This window comes from Petromyzon marinus, chromosome 22, assembly GCF_048934315.1.
Source record: "Petromyzon marinus isolate PM22_M1 ecotype Great Lakes invasive population chromosome 22, UKy_Petmar_22M1.pri1.0, whole genome shotgun sequence".
Lineage (NCBI taxonomy): Eukaryota > Metazoa > Chordata > Hyperoartia > Petromyzontiformes > Petromyzontidae > Petromyzon > Petromyzon marinus.
In genome coordinates, this window is record NC_133688.1 from 16,641,428 (window position 1) to 16,658,244 (window position 16,817).

Consider the following 16,817-nt stretch of genomic DNA (forward strand, 5'->3'; position numbering starts at 1 on the left):
GCATTCCTGTGACGTGTCTCGATAGACCTGACCCATTCGCCCGTCCTGTTACATTGCACGCTGACAATAACCGCTGGGTGTTGGCCACCGCATGCCGGTGGGGTTGCTCACGTGCGATAATTATTACATGCGGGCGAATTAGACAAATACATGAATAGCCGAATGCATGCGCGAGGGTGCGTGAGGTCCCTTTAACTGGCGCACGCAGACCCGCCCCGTCCACAGACGTGGAATAGCTGCTGTGCCAGGGTCGGCCACTGTTCGCGTCAGGAGCTGTGCACCATCATCCCCCATCGCAGTCGGGCGAGGAGGGCTGGTGGTGGGCTTCGTTATTACAGCCTGTCAGCGACGGCGACTGCTGCTACTGCTCGCGCCCGTGCTCTGTCATAAAGGATTGAATGCTACGATAGCAGTCGGAGGAATTCCGCCGCCTGTCTGCAGAATAGGACGAGCGGGGCGTGTAAGCAGGATTTACAGTAGCGGCTAGATTCCTGCAGTGTTTTCTCGGTTGTTGGTTTTGGGTGGACCCGGAGGAGTGGCCGTCTTTGTGCGGTCGGTATCCAAGGCCTATCATAAACATCATCATGTCCGAGCAGACGAAAACTCACGTGATCTTGCTGGCTTGCGGGAGCTTCAACCCAGTCACCAAAGGCCATCTACAGATGTTCGGTAGGAGCCGATATTCAGTTTTATAATTACCGATCGTACAACACTAACACCCCATCACCGCGGTTTACGGTTATGATTGTGCTCGGATGAATGATGCAACTCATTTTACACGTTTAATTCGGCGCTTTGTGTGCTGGGGTATCGTGAAGTATACACACGTGGTTTAAAATAAGTATCAATCGTACACCTTCACTCGTTTTAAATCCGAGTAATGCTGATGTGTCGTGTAGTAAGCGATTCACTTTTGTTTAAAATGTGCTTCGAAATTTTCCTCGCATATTTGTGGTCGCCGACAGATTTTGCCGTGTCTGTTTAGTTGTATCGCTCCACCCAGGGCTGTTTGGTTTGAGCTTTTTCAAAATTTCTTGTTGTGGTTTTCACACCTGATGATGATTGCTTGTGTTGCAGTCGAAACGTCGTGAGAATTTTATTGTTTTATATTTTTATTATTTTATTGTTTCCCTTCTACGTGACTTTACCGAAAGAACCAATAATATGGTTTGAGCTGTTGTAGAACGCGTGGCCTCGTGCTGTTTAATAATGTGACCCGAGTTTGGACTGCTTCCTGATAGATCAAATGCGGAATAGATAGATAGATAGGCGCCCATGAAATAATACCGTTCGGCTTATGTATTTTCGAACGGCAAATTGAACGCATGCAGTGTGTGTGCGTGTGGCATCCGCGGGAGCTGTCCACCGACCGCGGTGCTGAAATAATGTTTGCGGTAAAGCAATGGCAACGGTGATTTTAATGCTCCGTGTGCGTTTGTGTACGTACGTACGTGTGCATGGTATGGTCATTTATAAGATATTTACGTTTTCTCTACACTGGTGTTATCGCAACGCGCGGGAGACGTGTGTTCTATTGTCGTCTTCGAGTGCTTTACAAATGATTATGATGATGTAAATACACATGTGTGTGTGTTAATGTGTGTGCGATTGTTCTTCTCAGTCGCTAATAAATACGGGCATTAATGTGCAGCAGTTTCACAGCAGAGAAATGTTTATTTTATGTTTCACAACGGAGATGAAATTGAATATAAATGTGAATACGTTACCAGGTTTTTTTTAAATTACTGGCGGATTGACCATGGCTGATGATGATATTGATTGCGTGGTTTAACGTATAAGCCGTTTCTCAACAATATAGCAAAAAATGTGCAGTAATCGAACCAATAGTTGCAAAAAATATAGTTATTTTGTAACATTTATATTAATATGTAAGTGACCATAGAAAATGTGCTTTCTTGGTCCAACCTACACTGGTTTGTTAATTAAACATATACATTATTAAAATAAATACAAATTCAGGCAGGGTCTTCTGATAGCGATCATATTTGCCTTGATCAAACGGCCTTGATCAAAGCTAGAGAATGTGGAGGAGTGAAAATGAGTCAAATACAGAGCATTATGTTCCAGTGACTTTTGTACATTAAAATTAAGTGCAGTAATGTCTGAAATTATTAAACATCCGACCGTAATGTACAATCTGGCAAAGAGCTGCTTCGCAGATTTGGAAACGAATACTGAATAAAGTTAACGGGTCTAATTGAATGATTTACCTACAACTGTAGAAAAGAATATTCAAAATGGAAGCCTGTTGAAGAGGGAGGAAAGAGGTTGCCCTCATACAACCAGAGGTCGCACGGTACTATTTCCAGAAAATCCTATTTAAACTGCTCAGCTAAGTGGCCTTTGCTACGTGATTTATTACCCTTTCTATATGAATCCTGGTGAAGGCACACATCGCTAAGATCGACGCCAATGTTACAGGAAATTGCATGTTGTTGGAGCTGACGCATGTCTCCCATGGCAACCTAATAATGCCAGGATTGGCTCGTCAAAAGGCTTGAGAACGCGACTCGTTGCCTCTCAATGCGTGCACGTCCTTGGACTAAAGGCACCTGTGTACCAGAATCTGAGAAATGAGGTGCAGTGGAGCACTCGGCTTCCCTGCAGTCATGTGAGCTATTGCTCTGCAATAAAAACAGGTTGGTAATTCACTGCTATTATGCAATTTACTTCTTGGCTGGAGGGGAACTGATTAGTGCACTTAGCAGCATCTGCACTGTGGTTGCCACGGACGGCACTAAATCTGAATTATCCTTGTAGGAAACGAACAATAAAAAATACGTGTTGCAACCAATTAAGTCAAATCCCCTAGCCTTATTAATAGTGAAAATAAATGGTGTAGGCTCAACATTTCCATTGCCTAGCAAGCCATGATTTCCAGTGATTAGTGTCTGTCTAATGGTGCTATTTGTCACATATCCAATGTCAGTGCTGTGGACATCCTAAGGCTTTGTTTTGGAGAAGAGTCAATGGATCTGCAACAGGCTTTGTTTTCTATACTCCGTGCCAAGCGTAACCAAATACGATGAAGTGAACGGAGCAAATTGCAGGATCTCTGTTTTCCTTTGTAGGGAGAGATATGAGGTGCAGATTACAAATGTGTGTTCTATTTCTTTCTTTATAGGCAACTATTTATTTATTTACTTACTTTATTTTTTATTATACGTTTTCTATCTACGTGACTTTACCTAAAGAACCAAAAAATATAACTATTCAAAGGGAGACTAAGATTTGTAAGTGGGGTTTCTCTGTGCATACTGCTTTCCTTCTACATTCAAATCACTCCTCGTAAAGGAACTGGCCAAACATCCAAATGCAGGACCCTCCTAAAACAGGCTTGAGACTTAACGGCGCTTTCCTTGACAAATACATGTCGTTATTATTACTAGTGGTGGTGTTTTTTTATCCCTACGGTAATGGGTGAAGGAGCAAAAAACTGGGTGTCAGCTCCCAGAGTGTGAGACGTAACCTTGGGTATATGTCTCTGCAGAACGGACAGTGCAATCACATGCACCAATATGTCATGGACAGGCGATTTGTTATCCACGACAGGAGCCCTTACGCACGCAGTTGGGAGCTCAGTACCCAGTCGCCGAGTGTCGTTGGCATGGGCCCTTTGCGTAAGGAATTAAATAGGGCCCACCATCTGCCGACCTTCTCTTCAATACCTTGGCACCTGGGCTGGTCCCACACACACGCGCCCTGGTGCAGTTGCACCGACTGCACACTCGATAGCTCCACCGCTGAACGTACCTAAGACGGTGGTGCGAGTACGGTTCACCAGACAGCACTGGACACGGCGTGGCATAGTGCTCTTTGAGCTGTGTGCCTCTTGAAGACAATTCCCATACTGAAACGTATGGCCTGACATTTACAGGAATGATTTGACTGCGTTTGGAGATGTACAAGTGCACAGCTGAAAGAGAACTCTGAAAATTTATGGCGATCCTTAAGAAACCAATTATGCAGATTTTTTGTTAATCTAAGTTCATGTGCAGACTTAATTACAGCGACGATAGGCCTTCAGTAAATCCATCATCATCATCAGCGGCCATGATCTAGCCACGACTGGATTAAAGCTTCCCAAAGCTGTTGCCGTTCTTCATGGCCACGTCACGCAACAATCCATTGGGCTCCGACACACAAGGCGATTTAATCGCTCCATCTCTGCGGCGGATATCCTCTCTGACGTGCTTTTCTCGTTGATTCATTTCAGAAATGTGTCATTTATTCACATAAAATGTGTGCGCTCAATTCATTAACCTTATCGTTCTTTTTTTCTCACGTGAATATTGATGATATACATTGTGCACTTTTCGACAGTCTCAGCCGCGGCTGGCAACTATAGACATAGAACGCTTGTGCTAACATAACACTCCAGTTATTAAAAGCCACCTGTGCATCCACCAAACCACTGCTGTGCAGGGCCCCCCCCAGGCGAATGCGCAAGCTGCCTTGGTGACTCATCCTCTTATTACGCCCGGCTGATCTCTCTCATACCAGGTTTAATTCTCGCAGCTTAGGGCAAAAACGGTGTCAGATTAACGGTATTCTGGGTGCCACAGTGAAGCGGGTTAGAGGGATGGAATATAACGCCTCGTTCAACATCTCTGATGGTGACACAAACGGTTTTTGCAAGCCGCCGGACATCGAGCATTGAGCCTTACGCGGAGTGACGATATTCAAACGTGTGGAAACATTTTTGTTCCACATTTCCCAGATGATTTTAATGTTCCTGATAACATTTAACCATTGCATTTTGTAACCTCCCGCTCCCCTCCCCCCCCAACGGCACATCAATGATATTAAACAATGTTGTTGTGTGCATGTTATTTTATACTTATTACGGTATTGTACTATATTTGAAATTCAAATTAAGTACCAAATGAACCAACAATTAAAAATGATTATGACTTTGTACATGCCTCGCATTGTTTAATACCACCGACATTCAACTGCTTCAGCTCAAACTCTGCCATAGTAGATAATTAACATATTTCATTAATTTATTTTTAAAGTGACATTTTAAGTGGCCAGACTCGTGAATGATGTGTCGCCCACAGAGGATGCACGGGATTACTTGCACAAGTCCGGCCGCTTTATTGTCATCGGCGGCATCATCTCGCCAGTGCACGATGGCTACAGAAAGCAGGTACGTACGCCTCTGGGCCTGGGCAAGGTGTGCAATGACCGATGCTTCGTTTCTACTGTCAATGGAAAGCAGACCCATGCTGTACCGGCCTTTTGAGAAAATGCCTGGCACAGCTCTTTTATTGACCCATCACTTCAATATAATTCATGGGCGCAGCTCCTACCACTCCATGCCCACCATCACTCCCTCTCCCAGCCCAAGGTGAAAGCAATAATACATTTCTGAAATATAGTTTTTTTTTACGTCTAAATTATGGTAGACTATTCCAAGAATTCCAGCCATGACGTTGGACTATAAAATGACCACTTGTGCTGTTTCTCAATTGACCACATGATGTCAGGCCTGGTTCTAAGAGAAGCCTGGGTAAGAGACGTGGGCATCTGTTAGGGTAGGGGGGGGGGTCAATGCCACTCATTAGACACGAGACAGACAAATCTGTTGCTGCCTGGTTCGCACAAAATGGCTACTGTGGGTGACCCGGGCGGGAGCCTGCGCTTGCCTCGCCTGGACCGGGTCACTTCTCGGTGGTCGTGGGAAAGTGGCATGTACATTTTGGGATTAGCAGAAATGCTATCTGCAGCTGTAACCTTGGAACTATGGGTGACTCATTTGATATGGTAAACTCTTGGATTCGGTGCTTAAATTACGGGGCATGATTGGAGCACTTTTTGGAAATTGTTTATTCGGTTGCTGTATTTTGGTCGGGTAAATATCAGAACTGGAAAAAGGATGTTTTTTAAAAATAAATATTAATCTGACTGGCCTGTTTCTTATACGTGGTGATTATGTACATTAGTATTTTACACTTATTATTATAAAACACGTTAATATTATCAGCATCAACTTCTGAAGTTGACTAATACGATCGGTGCATTATCGACCTCCAGTTACTTATTGTTTTCGTATTAATTTTTGTGATGCTACGCATTGTGGGATTTTTTCCTACGGTAAAGCTGGGAGTTTTGAGTGCCGTTTATTTGTGACTTTATTTCACTACAGGGCCTTATTTCAAGTCGACATCGACTAAGCATGTGCCAGCTGGCAGTACAGAACTCCGACTGGATCAGGTAATACTGCAACATCTATCATGTCCTCCACACTTGCCGCGTGCTTTTCGCTTGTATATTAACCAGGACTGGAGGAAATACATTTTTCTGTACTTTTTGAACAGCAAAAAAATATTTCGTTTCAGGGTGGATCCGTGGGAATGTTACCAGGAGAAATGGCAGACGACCTGTGACGTTCTGGAACACCACCGAGAGTTAATGAAGGTAAACATGATTGTTGTCGGGAAGGTAAATATGTCGGGAAGGTCAATAGCGGTTAACCTTTGGATAGACTCGCCCCAGCCATAGGAATGTAGAATGTCCACCATGGTATCGGGGATGAGTCCACTGCATTGCTCATTTGAGCAGGAAATCACTTTTGAATTCTAAGTAATGCTGCCTATGAATCAAATACAAATGCCATGCAAATAATAACAATTAATTTAACATGTAAATGAGAACTCATTGTATCGTCCGACACTCTGTAATGCCATTCACGGAAACATAAGCAGGATATTTAAACATCCTCAGAAATAAATTGTACAACACTGCAATCGTAAATAACGACGAACAAGTGTTGAATGACACTTTTCAGTGGGGGCTGTTAACAGCAAGAATAACAGGACACCTTCATCCTGAGAAAATTATTCATACAAATGCATTGTAGGTGAACATCGCATCCTCTCACACCAACTATTGCGCTGCCAAATGTAATCATGCACAACCGTCTTCCCCGTATAGTACTATGAGTTGCGTATAAGCATACGGATATAAAATCTGTTTGAAATAATTACGAGTCACACACTCCCGAGTATTTACAGATCGTGTACGGTCATTATCTGGCACAGAAACACAAGCAGGGTCAACTGTAGTGTACAACAGCGACGTTGTACACTACAGTACGTGCACGTTAGACGACTGGAAATCTTTAACATTGCGGATTTGGCGTTGAACGGGGAACCCCCCCCCCCCCCCCCCCCCCACCTGGATGGAAGTAACGCGTAAGTGCTCGAGTGGGCTCGGGAGGAGAGACGCGCGATTGCAATATTTCCTCGCAGACGTATTGGCAGAGGGGAAGGCTTCTTTCGGGTTGTTGGGGATAAGGGCCAAGAGTTATAAAAAAGAAAGGCACCGTTCGATTACTTGAATAAAAAGGGGATCCATGATCCATAGAACAAGAGGAAGAGGGAGCAGTTAGATGAGAGAAGATGGAGGAAACTTTAACCAAGAGGCTGGCCTTGGGCAGAGACCGCTAGATCGGCATTTGTTGATTCTGCAGTGTGAGGCTTCGAACGGTAGCTGTGAACCCAGATGGTTTACCCGTATTCTTGTGCAGGGAAATTGAGTTTTAAGGTCCATACGGCGTACAGCCGTTTCAATACGGGCAACAATTTTTTTTCTATTTGTTTGTGTTTCTCCCTTGGGGGAGAAACACAAACAATGGATGAACATTGAGATTTATAAGGGTACGGGGTGACCAATAAGGTCTGAATTGGTCTGTAATAAGGTGGTTGACAGGTGTGTGTATGTGTGCTAACAGCACTTGCCCCAACAGTCTATCAAGGCTATAACGGGAATATTTGTTTTTGTCTTTTGTACATGTAAATGGGAAGCGGCAGTCCTTTTGCGCTTACAAACGCGGTTACCCGAGTTCGATTACCATTCACTACCAATAACAGTGGCGGATATTTCCACTGGTTCTGGGCCTCCTCCAGGTCAACGGAGCCTTAATTTGAGTGCCTGCTGCAATGTGTAACACATAAGCACCCACCCCCTGTGTGCCCTGCCGGCCTTCATAGGCGCTCGTTAACAGCACTTGTCCTAACGGTCTGTTAACGGCTACAGAGGGGATCTTCGGCTATGTGCATGAAACTTTATTCTGCATTGTTGCACAACTATTTTCAAAAAAGGGAGTCACCTTTATACTAATTACAGAGAGCCCCACGAAGTAAATTTGTATTTGATTATTGAGGTCATAGTTCACGCCTCTGATGCTAAGCGTGTAAAAAGTTATATTATTTGGTTATTTCGGTAAAGTCACGTAGACAGAAAATAAAAAATAATAATTAAAAAACCCACAAAACCCACGACGTTTCGATCACAACACAAGCGGTCTTCATCAGGCGGAGAGAAAATACTTTTAAGTCAAAAGTGTAAAAAAAATTGTCTTCTGATTTGTGAATTCGTTACGCAATGGGTTCGCTATATTAATCACAATGTTAAATATATATGCATTAATTAATTACCGTGAATTGGGGCAATTCATTGAATTACGAGGGGGACGAATCATTAGGCCCGTAATTTGAACGAACAGATGAAGTCCACCCGTGCACGTTTATCTTCTTAAACCCTTCTGGTAATGGGAACATCCTCGTGTCCATGTATTTTTTTTTAATCACACTACCTAACGAAAACTAAATGGGCACGATGAAAGCCAAACGACAATCGCCCGATGAAACACTAAGCTCGTCTCCCAAGGACGCACCGAACGAACTCCGCAGAACCAAAAACAATTCAAGGTGTGCCAGAACACCCGAGGGCCCTTTCACCGCAGCCATCCCTGGGACGTGGGCGAATTATGAACGGTTCGCAGTATTGGGGCCGACGACGACGACGGTGAATTTGTGCTGACGACGCGTCTGGTGTGCGCACGCACAGCGTGTGACCGGATGCATCCTCTCCAACGTGAACTCCCCATCGTCTCCCGTCATCAAGCAGCCGCACAACGAGACGCGCCCAGCCACGCAGGACGCCAATTCGGTGCCGCTCCAGAAGTCGACGCCCGGTAATTCCAGAAATCCCTTCGCTTTGAAGTCCGCTCGCTAAAATCTGCATCGGTTTTTTTTGTTTGTTTGTTGCAGAGACAACTTTTGTGAATCCACCGCTGGATGAGGGCCCTCCCCTCTCCTCCCCCCCTCCTCCCCCCTTATGCTGTGTGGGTCGTCGGGGGCGGGGGGGGGGTCGTTTGACCATACTTCACCGTGCTGGTCGCGGCCGGTTTGTGAAGGCGATGGGCGTAAATGTGGGAGCGTAGAAGTTGCGGTGTGGTTGTGACCTTTGCTGTACTGCTTTGTGTCGCCTGCCGCCGTAGCATTGCATTGCGTCAATAAATGGCGTTTGCTTCCACCAGGAAAGCCTCACTCAAGACCATTTTTCTGAGGATGGTCCTCCATTGCAATGTTCGGCCAACTCCATCGGTTTGGTGGCAAGGCCCTCATCCGCCGGTAGATCGACACACGAGCTGTGTGTGTACATGCAAATCAAAACTACCCCCAACAGCCTAGACGGCGATTTGCCAGTCCTTCATCTGTGCGTGTGTGTGTGTGCGTGCGCGTGTCTGCTCTTTTGCCTGCGTGCCTGCAAGGAAAACTGATCAGCAAGTTTGGAGAGAGCATCGGCAAGGTGTGCTGCCTTCGTCCCAAAGCTGATCTCTTTCCCTACATCGGTAAGCAGGGTTCAACGGCGGCACTCGCAAGTTTTCCGGGTTTTTTTTCACGTCGATTTCCCCCCCGGTGGAGATGCGCTGGGACCGTTGTTCGCACGGCCCCCGCGCTAATTGTCTCCGCAGTCGCACGCGAAGCAACGACCGATCGCCTGCCATCTCTGCCTGACCACACGAGTTCGTAACGGGACCGTTGTGCGCCGAGAGCTTTGTACCTTGCATGTAAACGCCTCGCCCCCCGCCAGCCCCCCCACCTACTCGCGAATCCACCCTCCCGAAGCCGATTCGATAATTTATTACCACATGAGGGGGGGGGGGTGTGGTCACGAATCGATTCAAAATCAATTCTCTAACGGTGCAATGTGTTGATGCATCTCATCTGCACAGGGTTTGTTAGCTCGAGGAGTTAATATCACACTGGAATATAATTTCCACGTAAATAGCATAAAGTATACAGAATTAATTATTATACTGTACGCTCAATTCGATGCGAATGTTGTGAGCTTAAGAATTATTTTATTGGCTGAATTGTTACTTTTTTACACGCCGATACTTTATAGTGAGAAAGTTGGTGAAAGTGGCATAATATGATTAGTAGGGGCAATGCTCCTGCCTGGGAAATTATGCTCCTGACTTTTTTAACACGAGGGAGTGGGGGGGGGGCGGTGGCACGGTGGTTAGCACACTGGGTTATGAACCTTGCGACTCGAGTTTGATTCTCGGCCACGGCGAACATCGGTGGCGAGCGATATCCGAACCGGTCCTTTGTCCCTCACGGACTTCACCAACTCACACTGACCCAACGTGATGAAATACCGGCTAAACAGCACCCATAACCGACACGGCATGGGGAGACCTTCATCCGGCAGTGGATTTACAAAGGGCCGTAAATGATCCATGACTTTAGTTATTGTTGTTAACGTGGTGAACGAAGGAGCGGTGATGAAATGTAGTGCGGTGTTTCTCGATAGGATGCTAAACCCCAGATCCCTGTCAACCACGTGAAAGTTTAATGAACCCGCGACGCTCTTGAATAGGAGTGCGGCGTTAATCACGGCTGTCTTGGCGAGGATCCCAATAGGATTTCCAGTTCAATAAGATCTCTTGTCTGGAAAAATGGCCCCTGCAAGCCCCCCTGCGAATGGCTAATTCACGAAATAAATTCTCCTCCCGCGGGGACTGGACCGCCTCGTAAAGGTACCACACGAAACGCGGTGGACGCGCCGTGCATAAATACGCTTCAAATTAACTGCGACAAAATGTTGGAAATAAATCAGTGAAATTGCAACAGCATGCACGGCGGGAAAACGTCCACTGGGGAGGAGATGGAGCGGCGAAATCCGCTCGTGTGCATGCGCTTGGCGGATTTACGACGTTGCGGGATTTGTGAGAGACGGCGACAGCATGGGAAGGCCTCGATCCAGCAGCGGTTTGATCGATCATCGTTGATGATCGCACGAAAAAAAAACCTAAAGATGTATTTAAATTGAGCCTTACGTATTTAATATTAACGATATCTTCACTAAAATATGAAGGAAATACGCCTGAAAGTACATCCACCGGAGAGATGGAGCGATGAAATCAGGCCATGCGTAGGTGCTAGGTGGATTGTTACAGTGCAGGGATCACAAGAGATGGTGACGGATAGAGGAGGCCTTTATGCAGAAGTGGATTGATCATAGCTGATAATGACAATGATGAAATAGTCGGACATGAAAAGAAAGTTTTAATCTTTCTGAGAAAATTGTTACCAAAAGTAAATTTCACGACCGCAATCTAACAGCGCGGTGCGGTGATAGTCGCCCTTGGAGCATATATTACATATCCTTTTGGATGAAATTCCAGTCACTCTGATTTCATTGCTTTTAGAGTTATTTGACCTATAAAAAGCACGAGTGAAATTAAAACTAAATATTTATTGATTTACGGAAATGAGCACGACCAGAATTAGTTTAGGATGACCAACCCAACGGCCCTTTCCTTAAGCATTTGCACACATCGTTACTACTCCCCGAACTTGCTGAAGCGTTTCAATTGCAAATATTTGTTGTTGTTGTTATTTTTTTCAGACGAGAATGCCAACCTTGGCAACAGTGTTCGATATGAAGAGATTGGTGAGTGTGATTCACAGTATGGGTGGTAAAGGAGGTATTATACTCTGCATTATCGTAAGAGTGACATGCATTAAAATCACGGCTTAATTCCTCACCCGCTGCCAAGCTGGCATGGACTATAAACTATTGACGTAGGGCCTATGAGTAGGGGTCATTGTCATAGGGCACTGCCACTAGACTACAATACACGCTTCTCTATAATAATTCTACATCATTGTACCCTATGTTCCAAGTTTCGGACAAAATAAGGCGAGACGGATGAGGCGTGCCAAAATAATTCCTGGCACGGTGTTCATCTGCTCTGGCTGAAATTAAGCACCGATTGACATTGAAATCGAATGATCATTTGTCAAACGTGTAGCCATTTAACTTTTCACACCTGGGGCTGAGCAGTGATTCGCGCAACTGAGAAATGAACCCGGTCAGTTTTTAATTCCCAGCCACAGCTGACACCAAAACCGGTCCTATGCCACCATTCCTCACAATTTGGCAGTCACCAGCCTGGTGAAGTACGGTCAAACAACCCTCTTGGCCTTCACGGAATTGGGAGACCTTCATCCAGCAGTCAATTGGCAATGGGCTGTAAGTTATTTATTATTTACATTATTCATTGTTAACACCACCTCTTTCCACCATGGCATTAAACAAAGATATGTACAAGCAAGGCCAAACAAAGGGAATGAATAATGGTAATTAGAAATACCAGAATCAGGCTGCAGGCAGTAACTAAATATTTGTAAAAAATCAATAATGACATGTTTGTAATTGTGCAAAGGTCATTAATGTTTACTGCAAAAAAGCAATGTGGTCGTCCAACATTAATCACACTGACTCAGAAAAATAGGAAAGCTTTATTCTAATGTGTTTTTTTAAATTAAGACCAAAGTCTAACTGAACCAATACCTGCCGGGGAGTGATTCAACACTGTCGGCCCATGGTAAATGTCATTATTTGATTGGAACATTCCAGTGGTTTTCAGAAAGGCCATCCTGGAGCCCCAAAGCTTTGTGAAAATAAATTTTCAGTTAAAAAATGTTCTAACTTCATACTCGACTCATAGTACAGGAAAACTAAACTTTTTATTTTAGCAGGTAAGGCCCACTGAGCTATATATCTCTTTTCAGAAGCGACCGGGCCACAAGTGCTAGCTCAACGAAGTGGTTTATCACGTGGAAATTTATAGCAGCCAAGGGAAGTGTTACCTGAGTAGTTGGGCATGGCTGGCAGAAAAGTATGCCAGGCCAATGTCAGAATTGAGGCCACTCACTGGGCGGTGCTGGTGATTTAGTGGGCGTGGTTATGCACAAGTAGGCGAGGCTGACAGAGGGATAGGGCTATCAGCTCCCCATGCGTCCTGGTTGAGCCTCCATTAAATGTGGTAGCCTGAGTGAGGAGAGCAGGCAAGCGAGATGTCCTGTGGGTGTGTCTGTGGGCAGAGCTGCGGATCATGCTGCTGTGTGGGAGTGACCTCCTCGAGTCCTTCAGCATCCCCGGCCTCTGGAATGACGATGACGTGAGTCACATTCACACCACTCTTGCCAGACCCTCGTCTCATTTCACTCATCGATCTGTAGTGTTCCACCTTACTCGATCCAAAATAACAAGTAACATCCCTCCTTCTCCTTGAATGAGGCAGCTGAGTGGCGAATTTTGCTCCTGCCAAACTCTAAACCCGATTTTTCCCTAATCCCCCCCCCAATTATTTATTCAGTTATATATTTTGCCGCCTGCACAGCTTATATATTCTTAGTTTAAAATCTGGGTAGGATTCTCTGATTAAACCAGGTTCTCAAGCGCAGTGAGTTGATTGTCTCAGTCTGGCCATGAATTACTGCACGCAAAAAAAGGACATTAGCTTTGTTTTTTTTATTTTAATGAATTCCAGCTCCGAGGATCAAAATATCCGATTGACTGCCATGTGGTGAACATTACTCCCTGCAACAGCGCGTGTGGGAAAGTGCAACCACTCTGCAACATCACCTGCAGCGATATTCATAAGCAGTTCTCATAAGCTCTGCTTCTGCAGGCTGATATCTAACACACAGAGTGATGCACTGCACTGTGAGCACTTCCTAAGTGGAGAACGTATGCCCCGTTCGGTGGCTGCACATTTTCATTGATTTAACGATAGTCTAATGAAAGTTGAGCCTACATGCGCTGTGAGTGGACGAGTGGCCACGGGAGGTAATGACCGGGGTATCAGTTGTGAGTGTGAAGGGACTGCTGGCTACGGGAATATTCGAGAAGGGAGCGTGGTCAGGTGACAGAAGGGGACGGTGGAGTCTGCCGGTACAGCGAGCGCACAGAGTCAGCGAGAATGATCGAGATGGGGGTCGTGGCCTCGGTCGGTATATAAGGGAGGAGCGCGGGAGACTCGGGGCTGTTGCAGTGGCTGTCTCCGCCTGATGTCAAGTGAACGTGTCTTCAATAAAGTGCCATCTCAAGTCGTCATTACAATAGTATGCCAGTGGACTTGGGTGTCGGCATGCACACAATGGACGTGGAGGCGGCTTCGTCCATGTAGGTTTTTTTTACTCTTCTCAAACTCCAACTCAAAACCTGCACACGAGAAGTGTCGCAGCTAGGTCCCCTCCGTTCATACGGCGCAGAAGGGAGCCGCTGGAGTTATGCACGTTTAAATATAGATTGAAATCTCATTTCTTTAGAATCGCTTTTAGTGTTTAGTTTGTCGTCCTTCGCCCGTACCTCCGATTAGCGCGGTTGGCTACGTACGGCGCGAAAGACGTTCAACATATAATTTACTATTTTGTTTTTACAAGGTAAGGCCTACTGAGCTCTTTTTCAGAAACGACCTGGCCACAAGTGATAGCTCAACGAAGTGGCTCATCACGTGGAAATGCATAGCAGCCAAATACTCGAAATGCGTGTTTCTAATTGTGGAGGGAAAAACCGGAGAAAAATTCACACGACCACGGGGAGAACGTACAAACTCCAAATACACAGCAGGCGTCAGGGTCGGGATTGAGAACACACGACCTTCTGCATACCAAGCGAGGTGGTTAACATCTCGCCACCGTGGCGCCCACGTTTCCGTGTACATATGACATATATATGACACAAGGCCGTAGCCATGGAGTCAACATTGGGGGGGACCAACTCTTCCCAGGAGTGTGGGGGTCCCCCCCCCCGAGAAAAAAAATCTAAATTTGAAAACGAATTTCCTGCCTAAAATATTAAAACATTCACTAACACATAGGATGGACTTTTTATTTATTTTTTACAATAATGTCTAATAGAGTGTTGTATTACATTGCTCTGTTTTTTTTTACCTTTTCTTGTTTCATTGTATGTAACGGCAGAGATTAGGAATTAATAAAGTACAACCATAACCACAATCATATGAACAGAAATCTATTTTATAGCCATATATTGGGGGGGGGGGGACATTTTGAGCATATTTGTATATTGGGGGGGGGGGATGTGTCCCCCCCCCCCCAATATATATTATAATAAAAAGATACGGCCTTGATATGACATACAGAAGCGTGCTCCGTCCATCATGGCCCCCCACTGACACTGACTGGTTCCTCTAACGGTCCCCAAGGCAGTCACAGTAAAATATCAACACCTATTGTCCCTTTTAGAGACTCCTTATTTACCGAAATGGATGCTGCGTCTCATGTAAACAAAATACAAAAAAACAAAAAACCCGTGCCGTTCTCGTGGTGCAGCTGAAAGTGATCCTGGCGGAGTTTGGTGTCGTTTGTGTGCCCCGGGACTGCGCCGACTCGGAACGGATCATCCGACGGTCCCGCCACCTCCTCAAGTTCAAGGTCAGACCGCGGCGGCGCTCTCAAGGTCGAGGGTCAGACCACATGGCTGGCACTCTCGTGAATATTTAATTGACTAAATGTGCCGAGCGTTCGTTGTTACCAAAAAAAATTCGCAGGCAGGACGTAAAAACAAAAAAGGTTTGCAATTAAGTCTTCTCTCAGCTATTGATTGTTATTTCTTGAGTGGTGGTTTTATTTTTAAACGCCGGAAATTATTGTGCCATAATAATAAAAAAACGGCGACAATAAAACGTGTTGCTTTGTACAGAAAAACATTAACGTCGTCAACGATGCAGTGGATGGACCAACGGCGCACATAAGCTCAACTAAAAGCAGGTAAGAAGAACCAACACAAATATCTGTCTCTACAGCATCCAGTCGTGTCTGGTAAAATAAACAACAGAGTCAGTGGCTACGTTGCGCGAAACTACTTTGTAAGCAGAGGGCAGTGAAGCAAAATCTGTAACATGCTCCCGCCTGTGACCAAATCACCCAGTGTGTGTGTGTGTGTGTACTGGGGCTGAACGATTAATCGATTTCATATCGAAATCGCAATTTGAAACAATGCGGTTAGCAATTCGCAAAGGATGCAATTTTTTGCGATTTGAAAAGTCCTATTACTTTCTTATTGGAATTGGTTTATTTATTTTATTATTATTACTTTATTTATTTAACTTAACTATTGTTCTATGTTTGATTGTTCTATTTCAAGTCAACCATTTTAATAAATACATGTTGGAAGCAATGAATATATTTTAAGTTATCATCCTTGCATTAGAATATATAGAGCAGTTCATGTTTTGATAGTATCCTGTGTTAATGCTCAATCACAGTGAATATTGAACTGAAGCTTGACTTTAAAATATTTTTTTATCGCAATCGCAATGTCAGAAAAATCGCAATTAGATATTTTCCCCAAATCGTTCAGCCCTAGTGTGTGCCCGATCTTGTGAGCAAAGGATGTTGAGGATGTTGTCGCGAACAGGGTGTCACAGGGCTAGCTGGCAGCAGGGGGCAGTGCAGCTGCACTACACAATTCTGTTACGCACCCACGCCTTCAACTCAACCCACACCGCCCAGCGTGGTGAAGTATGGTCAAATAACCTCCATGGAAGGCACCGGGATGTGGAGAGGCCCTCATCCAGCAGTGGATTGACGTCAGGGCTGTGCATTTAAAAATGGAAGACTGAAATTGAATGCCGATACCGGATCTGTGTACGGTGTTGAACGGAAGCAGAGCCCGTAGCG

At 45.1% G+C, this 16,817-nt stretch overlaps 1 protein-coding gene across 1 annotated transcript in view; it reads left to right on the top strand.

Annotated features, from left to right (window-relative positions):
- Nucleotides 1-16,817, top strand: part of NMNAT2 (nicotinamide nucleotide adenylyltransferase 2) — a 19,587-nt gene continuing 2,770 nt past the window's right edge. Inside the window, exons 1-10 of the mRNA XM_032958815.2 lie at nt 1-669; nt 5,085-5,173; nt 6,173-6,240; nt 6,366-6,444; nt 8,878-9,004; nt 9,584-9,664; nt 11,731-11,775; nt 13,212-13,288; nt 15,468-15,569; nt 15,838-15,905. Coding sequence (XP_032814706.1) covers nt 585-669; nt 5,085-5,173; nt 6,173-6,240; nt 6,366-6,444; nt 8,878-9,004; nt 9,584-9,664; nt 11,731-11,775; nt 13,212-13,288; nt 15,468-15,569; nt 15,838-15,905 — 821 coding nt within the window. The 5' untranslated portion in view covers nt 1-584. The remainder of the gene's footprint in view (nt 670-5,084; nt 5,174-6,172; nt 6,241-6,365; nt 6,445-8,877; nt 9,005-9,583; nt 9,665-11,730; nt 11,776-13,211; nt 13,289-15,467; nt 15,570-15,837; nt 15,906-16,817) is intronic.